Source organism: Schistocerca nitens, chromosome 3 (genome assembly GCF_023898315.1).
Source record: "Schistocerca nitens isolate TAMUIC-IGC-003100 chromosome 3, iqSchNite1.1, whole genome shotgun sequence".
Lineage (NCBI taxonomy): Eukaryota > Metazoa > Arthropoda > Insecta > Orthoptera > Acrididae > Schistocerca > Schistocerca nitens.
In genome coordinates, this window is record NC_064616.1 from 149,575,197 (window position 1) to 149,591,222 (window position 16,026).

The window sequence follows — 16,026 nt, forward strand, 5'->3', positions numbered from 1 at the left end:
GCATGTGCGAAGCAAAATCAAGATGATGCTGACTGTCTTCTTTGATGTCTGTGGAATTGTGCATCATGAATACTCACCAGGACAAGCAGTGACAAAGGAATACTATCAAGATGTTCTCCGGCGACTACTTGATACAGTTCGGTGCAAAAGACCAGACGTGGACGGCGAAAAACTGGCAACTGCATCACGACAACGCCCCCGCACATTCATCACACTTAATCCAAAATTTCTTGGCCAAACATGAAATAGCAGCCATTCACCAACCTCCTTACTCTCCAGACATGGCTTCTTACAACTTCTGGTTGTTTCCAAAATTGAAGACGTCACTGAAAGGATTCCATTTTGAGAGTAGAGAAGACAGAATGCGGAACACAATGACGGAACTGAACACCATTCCAAAAGGAGACATCCAGAGGTGTTTCCAGCAGTGGAGGGATCAGTGGGCTAAAAGTGTGCAAGCACAAGGGACCTACTTTAAAGGGGATTTGGGTTCCAACCCTGTTAGGTATTCGAAATATTTTTTCTGGTCAACAGTCAGATACTTTTTAGACAGGCATCGTAGATCAAGAAGAGACTGTGATGAAAATATCTGAACACTATCAGCAGTTTCACAAGTCCTCACTGGTATGGTCTTCAGGAGAATTTCTGTGAGAGATGGGGAGTGCTCAGTTAATGGCATATTGAAGATTTGCTGCCTCTAGATAACTTCTGCGACATAACCCAGACAGTGGCAGAAAATTTTGCTGAAGTAATCCTCATCACTGATCAGAATACAGACTTCTGTCACACAAATCTACCACCAAGGAAAGCAGTTTGGACATTCCCTCAAACGAGAATTAACTATGAAGTTTCCTCTTCTTTAAGCCTGAGCACCTCAAGGGGATGGGTGAAGAAATCACACTTCATCATATTGTGTGCGGGAGACAGGAGACTTGGGGAAGTATTGGAGGTACAGTAGAGCATCGATTATCCAAAGTAATTGGGGGACATGGGTGTTCGGAAAATTGGTTTGTTTGGATAATCGAACTGTACATGTTTATTTGCCAAAAAGAAGTACTGTACAGTAAATTTATTCATAAAAACAGGCATCTCTTTTAGTATTACAAAGTAACATACAAAGGCATCTTCAGTAGGAATATATAGTATGTGGCACCGTTTATTAAACAAAAATATATACATATTAGATACGCATTTTGCATGAGCAGAATGGGACCTGAGATAGGTTCTCCTTCCGATCTCTTTTGTGTAAACCACATGTAAACAGCATCATCTAGATCTGTGTTAGTGGCGAGCTTCATAGTTTTACGGCTTGTTGATCCATCAGTAGAATCAAGCATAGCTATAAAATTTGCTATGCTCGTCTTTTGTTTCTTTATATCCGTAATTGTCGACTTCCCCACCTTGTACTCATTGGATAAAGTGGTTGCAGATTCACCTTCTTCTAACCTTTTAATAATCTCGTACTTGTCCCTCATAGAAAGGACAACACATTTACGTTTAAGCATTTTGTATCGTAAAGTTCACTTCTTGACGCAGCAGCACACAAGTAGTCGTAACAGAGAACAGAAGGTGACTGTTTGCACCGTGAGAAGCTCTTCTTGGGGACCCGCAATCCTTCAAACTGCGCGGAGCGGCACGCCTCAACTCTTAAGCTGGCGCAGCTGTTGCTGTGAACAGCTTTGATACTGCCGCTACTTCTACTCCCAGTGCCAACAGGCTTCCCTGTGCAAGCTACACCTTGTAGGCCCATTTTTCCACTGTGAAAAGGCCTAAGATACTGCTAGGGGGCATGTCATCACCTAATGGGGGACGTGTTAACAGACCAGTGTGAGCAAGAGAAGTGTACTACAAAGAAGCAATATCTCATGGATGATTTTTCTTTGTTTTATTTCTCCTCCAACCACTGACAATATACAAGTGTTTGAAGAAGTGGGTGCAACATATTGGTTTCAAGTTCTCAGCAGGGAAATCTGTGTGTGGATTTCCACCTTTCATAAAGCTTACACAGTCCTCCTGAATTGCCAATGGGAAACTGTTTAGAGCATGAATAAGTCTTTGTGATTCCAGTTTCATAAGACATTTGTGCATTCCTGCATGGATTATGATTGCCAGATTTAATGGATTTTTTAAAATTAAATCAAAATTATCCACTATAAGTAATTTTGACTGCCAGCTGGCTCCGACAAAACCAGTCAAATGGCCCAACTTTGTGCTAACACTGCTCATCCAGTGCTCAAGTCACAGTGAAATCAGCATTTGTAAATCAGGCATGTACCATAGCATCATTCGGGATGTGTGTGACACAAATTTGGCTGGTTCACAAATTCCAATATTTATTGGTAATGGATGAGGCCAACATCCACATTGGATTCTTAGGAGTACAGAGGTGTGTTTGATCTCGTGAAATATATAAGAGAGAGTTCACTAGATGACCCTGCTTATACCAGCTCTGTAATTATATGTTTTCTACACTGGTTGATCGAAACAGGATAATAACCTTGACTAATATGGGGTTTGCCTTGATTTTCTACATTGGATGGTTTGTGATCGCAAAGTTTGTGCAGTTGTGAGAACACTGGAGAGATGTAGAAGTATTTGGGCTTGACTACCTTCTCCGCTGACAACGTCCAGTAGATATAGTGACATTCCACTGGATGCCAGAGCATGTGAGAATTTGAGGTAATGCACTGGCAGATTGAGCAGCCAAAGAAGGTTGCACAATAGATACTCCGGCACAACATAGTCCCCCTCCCACATGGAGCGATTTTGCTGTGAAGGCGAAGAACCGTACATCTTTGGAAGGGAGAGTTGGAAGTGACCAACAGGTTATCTGTGGTGAAACTCCTTTCAGTCAGTGAGGCAGAATGGAGTTCTGTTTACATGCCTTTATGTAGGACACAGTCCCCTTATTTATGGAATCATCCTCCAACAAAGCAACCCACAACTGTTCATTGCATATGATGTATCACTCGACTTTTTAGTTGATTGTGTTTTATTTGCTGACAAAAGAGCATTCCTACAATTACATACGGACTTCACCCTCTATTTTAGTTAATCATTACATGAATTCAGTGTAAATTTTTAAATTCTGTTTTGTATCAGGTGTTTATTTCATGCATTTGTTCATCTTTATTAGTGGTCGATCATCTTGATAATTAACATGGACCATTGTACATAGAATCTTATGAAGCAACTTGTGCAGAATTCATGTCTTTCTTTTTTTTAATTTCTTAAAGTACCCACTGTATTTTGAATAAAATCATTTTGGATATAAGGCCTCATCATTATGAAACACTAAAAACAGCTAAAATGTCAAAATTTCGACATACTTTGCAGCAGTCCCCTTTAGCCTGATTTACTGCAGGCTGCCGATGTTGATCTTCCCCTATATACTGTCTAATAACGTGGCCTAATACCCAAAATGATTTTATTCAAATTGACACTGGCCGAGGAAGCATTGTATTGTTGTGATCTCATTCCCTGCCTGTGAATGATTGTTTTGGCAAGTTGTGTTGATATGGACATGTTTGTTATAACAAATCTATGGCATTTTAATTAATTACTGATTTACACCATAAAACTACCTCCCTTCTAATATTACAAAAGAAATATGCTAATGATGATTTAATCTTGCTAGTCCGATCTCAAATGGTCTGACTTCCCTCGTAGTCTGACCATCCCATTTCCAGTGTTTGTTTACGTTCACAGGCTGCTACATTCAGGTCTGGCCTTGTTGATGACTCACTGTGTGCAATATCTATTTGTAGGCAGTTGACTGTTGCTAGGTGCGATAGTTAAGTCAGTTTTAGTGTGAAATAACTTGTTTCTAACTCAATCAAAAAGTGTCATTGTGCACCCATTTGTTTATAAATTTGCAACAGTGTTCTTCTTATACATTAAAGTGTGTGAAACTACAACCAAATATTGAGCACAGTGATTGAGTGGATCGGAACAGCTGACATTGACTGCACCATGGAAGTAGAATTAACTAATGACCAAATCATTGTCCGTAACTTGAACATCCAGTAAACATGAGAAAGATGACAGTGAGAACAAAGACAATGAATCTACGGCTTAAGTATTGTGTACAGATGCTAAAAATGCATTTGATATAGCTCTTCAGTACATTGAACAGAGCTCTATGTCTATCCCAATACACATTTTGTGGATTGGGAAATGTTGGAACAACGCATAAAAATCAAGATGGTTGTCCACTAAGCAAAAGAACATTACAGACTTTTTTTCCTGCTGCTTAAGAAAGGAACATTTTTTGCTGTGTGCTTTATAATGTTTTAAACAGTTCAGTGCAAATCAGTTGTTTGCCAGTGCAGCACTGTAGTTAGGTAGGTATGGATGTAAAACTTTCACTCACAGTAACAGTACCTTACCATACAATACAGATGTAATTTAGAGTATTGGCACAACTGTACATTACACTTTCGTGGAAAATTTTTCAGTGTGTCAACGGTTTCTTTTCATTCTGTTACTGTTTTAAATGTAACAATATTTCAGACAGTATTTCCAGTTTGAAATTAAAGTTTACTGTACTGTTGTGTGATGTTATGGGTCAATAAAAGTGTTCCTCTGATAATCTGAACATTTCTGGCTTCTGACCATGCTCCCAGTTCTGTAGGGGACAGATAGCAAAGTTCTACTTTATTACTATGAGGGTCATTCAATAATTGGTCTGGGGAAAAACTGGTAGTAGGCCAAGTTTGGTGCTGTTATGGCTTTAAGTTGGAATTACTGGGTTGATGTATCAACATTGTTTTGTTTATGACCTCAAAAATACATTTCAAGATGGCGAGTCCACTTGATATGTCCACATTAGTTGAACAACATTCTGTTATTCGTTTTTTACTTGCTGAAGGCGAGAAACCAGTGAATATATGCTGTAGAATGTCTAAAGTTTATGGTGAAGGTTGTATGAATTATACAAATTTTTACGAGTGGGTAGAGCAGTTCAAAAATGGTTGTGACTGACAAACACCGTTCTGGCCGACCAGTTGCTGTTTCAACTCCCTCACTTCAAAGTCGAATTTATGACATTATTCGTTCTGACCAGCGTGTGGCTGTGCAAATGATAGTTGATAAGGTACAAGTTAGTACTGGTACAGTTCATAACATTATCTGTAACAAGCTGAAGTACCGCAAAACATGCGCAAGATGGGTCCCAAAGGAGTTGACACAGCTACACAAGGAAACAAGGTTCAGTGTGTGCACAGATCTAAAGGAACATTATGAAAGAGATGGTGAGCACTTCCTCAGCAAAATTTTAACTTGTGATGAAACTTGGGTTCACAATTACGAGCCAGAATCAAAAAGACAAAGAATGGAGTGGTAGCACATCAACTCACCTGTCAAGAAAAAATTCAAAACCCAAGCATCAGCAGGAAAAGTCATGTTGATGGTGTTTTGGGGTGCTGAAGGTCCAGTTTTTTGTTGTTATCTCGAAGAGCAGTGTATAATGAACAGCCAATACTACTCAGATTTGCTTTTAAACAAGGTGAAGCCAGTTATGAGAGAGAGAGAGAGAGAGATGACGTGGTTCTCCAGCAAGACAACACACGTCCTCATAATGTACAACTAACCTGTGAAACCATCGACAAAAAGGGCTGGGAAGTATTGCCTCATCCCCCTTACAGTCCTGACTTAGCAACTAGTGATTTCCATTTGTTTGGTGCTCTGAAGGAGGCATTACATGGGAAGAGGTTCCAGGACAACAAGGACGTGAAAAAGTTTGTGGGAAATTGTTTCAAACATCAAGATAAAGAGTTCATTGCAGCCAGAATAAAAAAGCTTGTAGCCCATTGGAACAAGTGCATAAATGTTGAAAACTAGAAAAAGTAATGTTTTGTAAAATAAATGCTTTTTTCTCCAGATCAATATGTCTCTTTAATTAGTGAATGACCCTTGTATTATTATTATTATTATTATTATTATTATTATTATTATTATAGCTTCATATTGACCAAATAGGAAAGTATGGTACATCTGTAAAGGAGACTGCGTATAGGACACCATTGCAACCTGTTCTTTGAGTATTGCTTCAGTGTTTGGGATCCGCACTAGGTTGGATTAAATGAAGACATGAAAGCAGTTCAGTGGTGGGCTGCTAGATTTGTTACTGGTAGGTTCAGGCAACATACAAGTATTATAGATGTGCTTCAGGAACTCAAGTGATAATCCCTGGAGGGAAGACAGTGTCCTTTTTGAGGAACACTATTGAGAAAATTTAGAGAACCAACATTTGAAGTTGGCTGCAGAGCGATTCTACTACCGCCAACATACATTTTGTGAAAGGACCACGAAGATAAGATACATGAAGTAAGGGCTCTTATGGAGACATATAGATGGTAGTATTCCCTTGCCCTATTTGCGACTGGAAAAGGAAATGAAATGACTAGTAGTGGTACAGGGTACTCCACGCTCTGCATCATATGGTGGTTTGCAGAGTATGTATGTGGATGTAGATCACATAACAACTTCAGTTCCTCTACTGTCTTTGTTGTTGCTTATTCTGCCAGTACTCCTTCATCTTCTCCCCATGATGCCTTTTTCTTTCTTTTGTCCATGTTGTTCCCAATTTGTTATTTCTTCTGCCTTGAGAACCTTTGGACTTTAGTATTTTATTCTTAAGAAGGTTTCTTATAGTTGTTGTTATTGAGAGAGAATTAATAGAAAACAAAACAAGGTAAAAAATAAAAATACAATTAAAAATAAGGGAGAGATTTGTTGCTATAACTAAAATAAGTGTAGGTGCAGACAGTTACTATAAAAGTTTCTAAGTAATCCCAATGGCTATTGAACGCTACATCTCCTATCCTTTCCACACTAGCTTCAGGAACCAAAAGCAAATCAACATTGTACTAGAGTATTTCCTGTTCCACTAGTATTGGAGATCCAGTCTCCTTTTGAAACTAATTTCGGTTTGGCAGATTGGAAGACAACGTAGTGTTGGATCCAGATAAAAGCTGAGAATTCAGTGGACCTATTTTCCTTCACTTGATTTATTTTTATCTCTGTATTGAACTGTTTCCTTCTTCTGTGACACTTTATATCCTTCTATCCTTGAGCACACATTAGTTAGGACAGTTTCATAAGGTGTCGAGGCGTAGATTTCAACGTGCTTAAGAATGGCTGGCTCTTTCCCTTAAAAAAATCTGAACACTCTCTCTCTCTCTCTCTCTCTCTCTCTCTCTCTCTCTCTCTCTCTCTCTCTGTGTGTGTGTGTGTGTGTGTGTGTGTGTGTGTGTGCGTGCGTGCGTGCGTGCGTGTTGGAGGGGGTCTTTCTGTCTTGTATTTCTTATTATTTAATGTTTTACAGAGAATTATTTGATCTGCTATGTTCTATTTTTCTGCTGTAATATAACTCAGAGAACAACATTTTTTCATCCACCTTTTGTGTATACTTTAATAACAAAAATTTCTCTTTTCAAATGAAATAATTCAAACCCATCAAAATTGTACTGTTTTTATTTCTTCAGAAAACTGAAAATTTCAGTTCCCTGAACTAATGATTTAACTTGCAAGAAAATGTTAGTAATCACGTGAGACCAGAGTTTCTCTTGGTGTATCCAGTGTTCAGATAAATTAGGGAATGCAGCCAGATGTTGATGTCGACAGCTGCCAGTATTTAGACAGGAGTACACCCTGCCATTTTCAAGGCAAAATTCCAGCAAGTAAACGCTGTGCAAGGGAATTTAAAACTTCAGTTTGCAGAGAAACTCTGGCAAGATTAAACACACACACACACACACACACACACACACACAGAGTAAACACTAGTGCCATCACAAACCAAAAATGACCTACATCTGTCTGCAAACCAAGGTTTTAAATTCCCTTGCACCGCACTTACTTTTGCCTTGAAAATGGCAGGGTATGCTCCAGTCAAAATATCTGCCATTGTCAATGTCATCACCCAGCTGCATTCCCGTAAGTTATTTGAACATTAGAAGTCATGCTTTTCTGTAATAATGCAGTTAGTGTCGTTGTTAGGATGTGTGACTTTGCTTAGAAGCATAATTTTAAGTGCTCTTGAACTTCTGTTCCAGACGTGAAGAAAGGAAATGGATAGAGAAACAAAATAAATTTTATCGTGCAAAGAGGAAGAAGGAAGATATGACACGGATTCGAAATCTTGTAGATAGTGCATATGCCTTAGACCCTCGAATAGCAAAATTTAAACAAGAAGATAAAGATCGAAAAGAAGCGGCAAAACAGGCAAAACGAGAAGCTGCTAGAGCCCGACAAGCGGAGGAGGAAAGAGTAAGAAAAATATATGTATCTTCTCTATGCGTAATTCTGCAACTTGTATTTTCTGATTTATTTTTTGTGAAGTTTTATATCTCCAGTGACAAAATGCATAACTGTTTTCATGACTTATGTAGTTTTCATGATTTATTTAGTTTTCAATGTATTTAGTTGCTGTTAGTTTTCCTTTGTAGTCTGTCATTTATACCTCCATCTAGTCTCCTCTCTGTCTCACTATAGCAGGAGTTTTTGAACAGTTATAAAAGTTTTCTCTCCATTCTTGGTAATATATGTATGAATTTTTGTGTGTCTTGCAGAAACTTCAGGAAGCTCAAGAAATAGAGCTGAAAAAAAAGGCTGAGATAGAGGCGGTTGAAAAGGCTAGATTAAGTGCTCTTAAAGCAGAGAGAGAAGCGCAAAAGAAGACTCTGAAAGTTAAGCGTGCAACATTACGAAAACTTGTGAAATCTAATAATTATTATATTGAAAATGAAGAAGAACGTGTTCGACACATGGCAAGCTTGGAAAAACTATGTGAGGTTCTTAAACCTGAACAGTAAGTGTCATATTTTTTGTATAATATATAGGAAAGTGAGACAGACCTGGATTAAATCAGTGTGGTAGATTAATCAGTGTGGGCACATGGGCCAGCCTGAGTGTGGTTTTTAAGTGATTTCCCACGTTTGTTGTGGTAAATGCTGGACTGGTCCCCAAATTCTGCTTTACAGAATATGATACACAAACAGTTAAAATATGATACACACACAAAACAAATTTGACATGATTCACAAACAGATGGTGCACACAACTTGCCTCCCTTAGGTTACTTTGATGACTGTGTCATCGGGAAGTTCAATATCAAATAACATTTACCAATTCTGAAAAAGTTGTCTCTGTACTAGACTGAGCAGAATGCTAAGGAAAAGAAAGATTTTTATTACAAAGCAATTACAAGCTACTTAGATTTTGGCTTCTGGCAACAAAATTTTTGCAAAAATATTAAGTCCTTTTCCACATTATATAAAAATCCAGTTCTTTGATTGTTCTGGAGAATCTTCTACCACACTCTTGAGTCTTTTTGTGGCATCATTAACGCTTTCGCTGCTGTGGACATGTATTCACGTCTTGCTCCGCCGTTCACCAGGTGCTGTGGATGTGTATACGCACATTGTTCAGATTTTCTTATAGTCTGTATGTATCCCAAACTGCCAACTCCTCACTGCATATCTGGTGAATATAAAAAAAAGTTTCAAGTATTTATCGTGCAACATATGTGCTCTTTGTGTGCCATTATTGACAAAAAAGGCCTTGTTTTTATATCTTTAACTGTTTAAGAAATATGATGATTGTTGTGACCACATAATTCCATATGCAGAGATGGGAACGGGCACATTGTGCATGACCATCCGTCATATGTAAAAATTGATAACTCGAGAACGAAATGAAATATTGTACTGCACTCAGTTTTAAATAAGATTTCGGTATCGTACCTACATTTCATATACTGTAATGTATGAGCTAAAATTAACCGTACGTGAAATTAACGCAGTGCATTTTTCCCTCTGCAAACTCTTTAAAATTTCTTGCGATGTTTTAGTTAATTTTATGCAGTGCAGTACCTGTGCTGAATAATGAAAAGAATTTCAGTCCTTTATTGAGCAAAGATACCAGACTGTAAGATGTACAAAAGTAAATTTTTTCAACTAATGGTTTTCTTATAATTGGATAATAATTATTTCATTGCAACCAGAATGCCATCACTCAGCACATTAAGCAGCATTTGGTGAGCAGTACAGTCATGAGAAAGTCGCGCTCACCACAGAACACATCTATAGCAGCGGAGGGGTTAAATGACCCACTTCATTATTTTAGCTTTTATTTTGCTGCAATGTTGGGTCCTTTAACTAGGTCAAATAATTTTATGTTGTTTTGCTTTTTATTTGCCATTCTGCGTGACAATGTCCTTCACTGCTCCAAAAATTGTACGTTGCTAATATTTTGAAGGCTTCCTCATCTTTGGTCATTTATTTATTTTATTTTTTGTCAGGTCCAGGTTCCACATGCATATGTTAGTACAGCTTATGTAAGTGACAGACATGTATTTTGATTTTGTTAGAGATACAATGATAAGCCAAAACATTGTGACCACCAGCATAATAGCATGTTGATGAGCCAAAATATTGTGACCATCTGCATAATAGCATGTTGGTCTACCTTTGGAATGCAGTACAGCAGCAATTCTGCATGGCACAGATTCGACAAGTCCTTGGTTGATTTCCAGGTGTATGTACTACCTGATGCCTGAACACAGGTTGTCAATTCCCATAAATTACAAGCCGTTGGCATGTCGGTGCAGAGGTGACACATAGTAGAGTCCCACACATGTTCCATTGGGTTACGATCAGGCAAATGTAGTGGGCGAGATATCAGTGAGAATTCACTGTCGTGCTGCTCAAGCCAGTGTTGCACAGTCTGGTCTTATGACACAGACAGTTATGCTGCTGAAAGATGCCATTACCATTGGGGAAAATATCTTGGATGAAGGGATGCAGGTGGTCTGTAATAATGGTCAAGTAGTGCACAGCTATCAGTGTGCCTTCGATTACTATCATAGCCAGTGACACAGTGTGTATTGCAAACAACCATTTGCTTGGATGGCAGCATACCTGGATGTGACTATCAACTTAGTGTAACAAGATACATGATTCATCCAACCGGGTGACATGTTTCCATTGTTTGTGGTGTACTCTTGATTATCCTGAGCTCGCTGCAATTGCAATTGACAATGTTGTTGGGTTAAACCAAGAATTTATGGGTTATCTGCTGTAGAGCCGCACATTCAACAGTATGTTCTGAACAGTGTGCTCCGAAGCACTTGTGCATGTGCCAGCATTGTACTCTGCCATGAGATCTGCCACAGATCGCTGTCCATCTTGCTTTACAGAGTGGGCTGGTCTCCAACCTCCATGTTCTGTGATGATGTCTGGACATCCAACACATTTTCGCCTACTTGTGGTTTACCATCCTTCTACCATTTTCCATAGATGCTCACAACAGCAGCATGTGAACAGCCAATCAGCTTTGTCGTTTCTGAGATGCTTGTTCCCAGGCACTGGACTATAACAATCTGACATTTGTCAGAGTTGCTTATGTCAGTGAATTTCTCTATTTGCAGCCCATATTATCTCTAGAGTGATTCCTGTGTACATACTTCTCTTAACACGACATACCCACAGTGCAACCAGGTGGCACCCAATCTCGCAGTGTTTGTAATGTTTCGGCTCATCAGTATATTTCTGCTGTTTTAGACATTTGACATGGCATAATGCATTTTATTTGGCTTTTCAATTGTGACTTTGATTTCATCCTTTATGTTATTTGCTTTATTTAAAAATATTCTCATGTACTTAAATTCATTTACTTGTTCAAGTATTTCAGTTTGAACACTTAAGTTAGCATTATTTTTGGGAGTACTTCTGTCCATAAACATTTCCAGTCCATTGATGCACAGAATATTTCTGCTGGTTAATGTTTAGTTCTTACATGTTTACCTTAATTGTTATAGAAATATGTTGTTCTGCAAAAAGAAATTCTCCAGTGTAAATTATTATAGGCCTAGTGCCATTTTGGTTTTAAAGTAATACCTAGGGTGTGTGGGTGTAGAGGAACAGAGCAATTATAAGGGATGTCTTTTATCAGCTGCTTCTATCATAAACTGTGACTTCAAGCTCAGTCTGATGAGATACATTTAGACAAACTGAATGGAAAACTTTACATTTCTTGCAAATGAGGAAATTGGTGGAATTCAGAATGTAAAATAAAAGAGATGGAACAAAATTGGTATCATTGAATAGAAACATGAAAGTTATCTAAGATTTTTGGTGCATAAGTTTTTTCTTTGTTGTGCTGAGTGAGTTATATAAAAATATTCCTGATACTGATAAGTTAAACAGTGCATATGGAAAGAAATAACAACTGGGATTGGACTGGAGCATGTTGTAGGCCAGTGAGCTGAAGTGATTGCAGTCACGTGAAGAGAATGAGTTCCTAAACAGCTCCTCGAGCATATTTTGACACGTATTCTATTGGGAAGAGACCCATCCATCGTCAAACTGAGCTTGTGAAGAGTCTTCACTTGTCCGGTACTCCGATGAAGTATTAATTGTGTTATGTTCATGACCTTGGGATTGTTGACAATTATTGGTAAAGCTTTCATAGTCTGCTCTTCTGAAACCCACAGCGGAACGGAGATTGTACGCCATCCTGAAATGTCCAACAAATAATACAGACGTGGTAGCAGTAACCACCTCAAATACAAACAGAATTCATTAGAACATTTACATTGCCAGTGCACTTTCTCTTTGGATAACTTGTGTACAAGCCTATATTTGTTTCTACCCTGATCAGGAGACCTCACTACCCGTGAGGCCATTTTCTTCGGCTGTGCATCTGAGGTATGACTTTTGAGGTTATTTTATTGAGGTTCTAACAATTGTACCACAGTGGCCTATAACGACCTTGCCTAAAATCAAAGTACCTGTTTGCACACCTTATACCATTTGGCATAAATACATATTCTCTATAAGCGTCCCTAAACTGACGCACTAAATCATGCAAATTAGGTTTATAGTACCACAGTTCTTCCAACACAGTAACAGCTGCAGAATAATTAATCCTGTTGCCATAAAAGGTAATAGCAAGTTCGCCAATCCTCTGCTGATTATTGGGAACAAGGAATGTGAGGCGTAGATCGTCCGGGTAATTTCGGATATGGTCCCAGTTGTACAATTTTGAACATCAAAACGACTAGATTTGATTACACTGATCCGTTTTTAGTTAATAACTGGAGTCGTATTCATTTTATTGATAAGTATTTTGATTCGTTTCAGGCTAATCGTGTTGTAGTCCATTGTTTGACGGAGTGTCACTTGAATTATAATGGCTGGGAGGGCCATGTAGTGCGCTGGTATAACAAGACCTTTCGGTCCACCACGGAGGTTCGTAAGAAGCAATTATATTTATTTGGCGATACAAATATTGCCAAGTCAAGTTTAGTGGAGAAGGTTTTGTCAAAAAAGCAGCACGTATATTTGCCATTTTGTTTCGAATTCGGATTTGGTGGCTATGATAGTCGTGTTCATAAAGTAATTGTTTTCGAAGAATTCGAGTGGTCTAGATGGCGTCAATATGCATCTGTATTGAAGCGTATTGTCGAAGGTCGACCAGTAACTGTCAATGTAAAGAATAAACCTGGAATGGTTATTACTCATCGTGGCTTGGTTATATTTGTATCGAACGAGTTCAGTATTGGAGACGAAGCTTTAATTTCAAGACTTGAAGTTGTACACGCAGATTGTCATATTGTCCATTGTCGTTCGTTTAAGGATGAGGTGGATGTGTCGGACGCTTCAGATGTGGAAGCCGCGGAGGAGGTTGTCTGTATATCGTCAGATGAGGATGTTCCGGAAATTTCGTGCTGCACGCCGTCGGCGTTGGATATGCCGACGGACGAATCTAACTAGGACTATATATGGTCGCATGTGTAGGTGGCGCACTGAATTTACACAAACAGATGGTGTACGGTTCGAGTATGGTAAAATGGCTGCCCTACCAAACATAAATTCGAGGCCCGATCAAACGTCTTGTAAAAACATCTTAACTTTGACCTTAACATAACAATGCAAATGCGTCAAATTACCTTGCGCAAAAGGTTCCTCAGATACACAATACTCCAAAATAGACTAAACAGAAAGAATAGTGTCAACAAATTGTTGTTTGCCACCAACAGAAGAAGCATCGACTGTAATAAGAAATGAATCGCTACTCTTTTTATACCCACGGCGGCGCATAGCAGTTGCGTCACCGTGTAGAACATGTCCAAGCCAGTCAGGCACGTCATGGCCTGCCGGCGACCTTGGAGTTGCGCAAGACCTAAATCGCGGAATCGCACCACTAGTAATACTAGGTGGCGGCGATTCACTTTCTAATGAGGCTCCCACAGGGTTTTCACTCGAAGCGGGTGCCCCTTCAGCTCGCTGGCATGCCACTGTGCTTTGTCATCAGATAACTTGTGTACAAGCCTATACTTGTTTCTACCCTGATCAGGAGACCTCACTACCCGTGAGAGACCATTTTCTAGGATGGCCTTCGGCTGTGCGTCTGAGGTATGACTTTCGAGGTTATTCTATTGAGGTTCTAATAGTTGTACCACAGTGGCCTATAACGACCTTGCCTAAAATCAAAGTACCTGTTTGCACACCGTATACCCGTGAGGCCATTTTCTAGGATGGCCTTCGGCTGTGCGTCTGAGGTATGACTTTTGAGGTTATTCTATTGAGGTTCTAATAGTTGTACCACAGTGGCCTATAACGACCTTGCCTATAACGACCTTGCCTAAAATCAAAGTACCTGTTTGCACACCGTATACCGTTTGGCATAAATACATATTCTCTATAAGCGTCCCTAAATTGACGAATTAAATCATCCAAATTAGGCTTATAATACCACAGTTTTCCAAAAGAATAACAGCTGCTGAATAATTAATCCTGTTGCTGTAAAATGTAATAGCAAGCTCATCAATCCTCTGTTGATTATTAGGAACAAGGAAGGTGAGGCGTAGATCGTCCGGGTAATTTCTGATATGGTCCCAGTTGGCATAAAAAAACTCCAACGCAGACATTAGCTGTAAACAAATACTTTCATTCAGAACGTTACATTCCCTTTCCTTTTACAAAATGTCATATAAATTCTATTTCTTAAAATAAATGTGACATATTTAACTTCACTTTGAACATTATCATTTTTCTCAGGTTCATCACCAGAAATTTGCAGTCCAATATAGAATGGATTAGTACCTTGAAACAAGCGATTCTTTACTTTACATTCCTTTTCTAAATCTGTACATGACTTTACTTTCGTTATATCAGCACTTTGCTGAGACTTAGAATATGTAAAAAACTTAAATCTATTACTTCTATTATATTTACGCCAGGGTACACCAGACGCCCACTTCATTTAATCATTTTTGCTTGAGATACAGAAAGATATTTCCTGTTGGGTATTGGAATGCTGTGTGTTGTAGTTAGACTACACTCGGAATATTCCAGCATCAGTTCATTCATTTTCTGCTCATCATAATACTTTAATATTCTGCAGATGAATGTTAACTTCATAAATAGGACATTCAGTACAACTTCAGTAGTTACTGTCCGTCTTACAGATTATGTTAGTTTAAGATCGACATTGTCAGGTAATTGCCTTTTTCATCAAGAACACATAACTCCATACTGAAATATTTGCGTCAAATTTTAGAAAATACCCAGCAGGAACATATAGCTCCATGCTGATTCTGTAGCAATTACAGTATCCCATTATGATCTGTTTGTAAATCTCTGTCATAATATTCTTTGAAGAATTTCACCACACCTGTACCAATGTAGCAATGTCCTTTTAACTAAGTCAGTGGTAATGTAATATATATTCTGTTGGGTGTGTTATCTAATCTTACATATCTTGCTTATGTTGAAGATTCCACTTGAACAAATTTTATATCTTTGCTATTATTCTTGCGTTAATGGTAGCTCAATCATTGCATAATGTTGTCCTTTTTGTTAGTGGAACTGTGCTGTGTTTGTTACTTCTGCTTACATTCTTTTAGTTTATGCATAGAAAGTGAGAATTTTAGTGGCTGTCATTTAGATTCTTGATGTGTCAGTAGTTGAAGTGACCAGTAATGACAATCAGACATCCACAAAAAGGTAATGCATTAAT

The 16,026-nt window shown here is 38.6% G+C and overlaps 1 protein-coding gene across 1 annotated transcript in view; it reads left to right on the top strand.

Annotated features, from left to right (window-relative positions):
• LOC126248095 (dnaJ homolog subfamily C member 2) overlaps positions 1-16,026 on the top strand; it is a 212,277-nt gene that overhangs the window by 175,417 nt on the left and 20,834 nt on the right. Inside the window, exons 6-7 of the mRNA XM_049948761.1 lie at positions 8,058-8,271; positions 8,574-8,812. Of these exons, the coding sequence (XP_049804718.1) occupies positions 8,058-8,271; positions 8,574-8,812 (453 nt within the window). The remainder of the gene's footprint in view (positions 1-8,057; positions 8,272-8,573; positions 8,813-16,026) is intronic.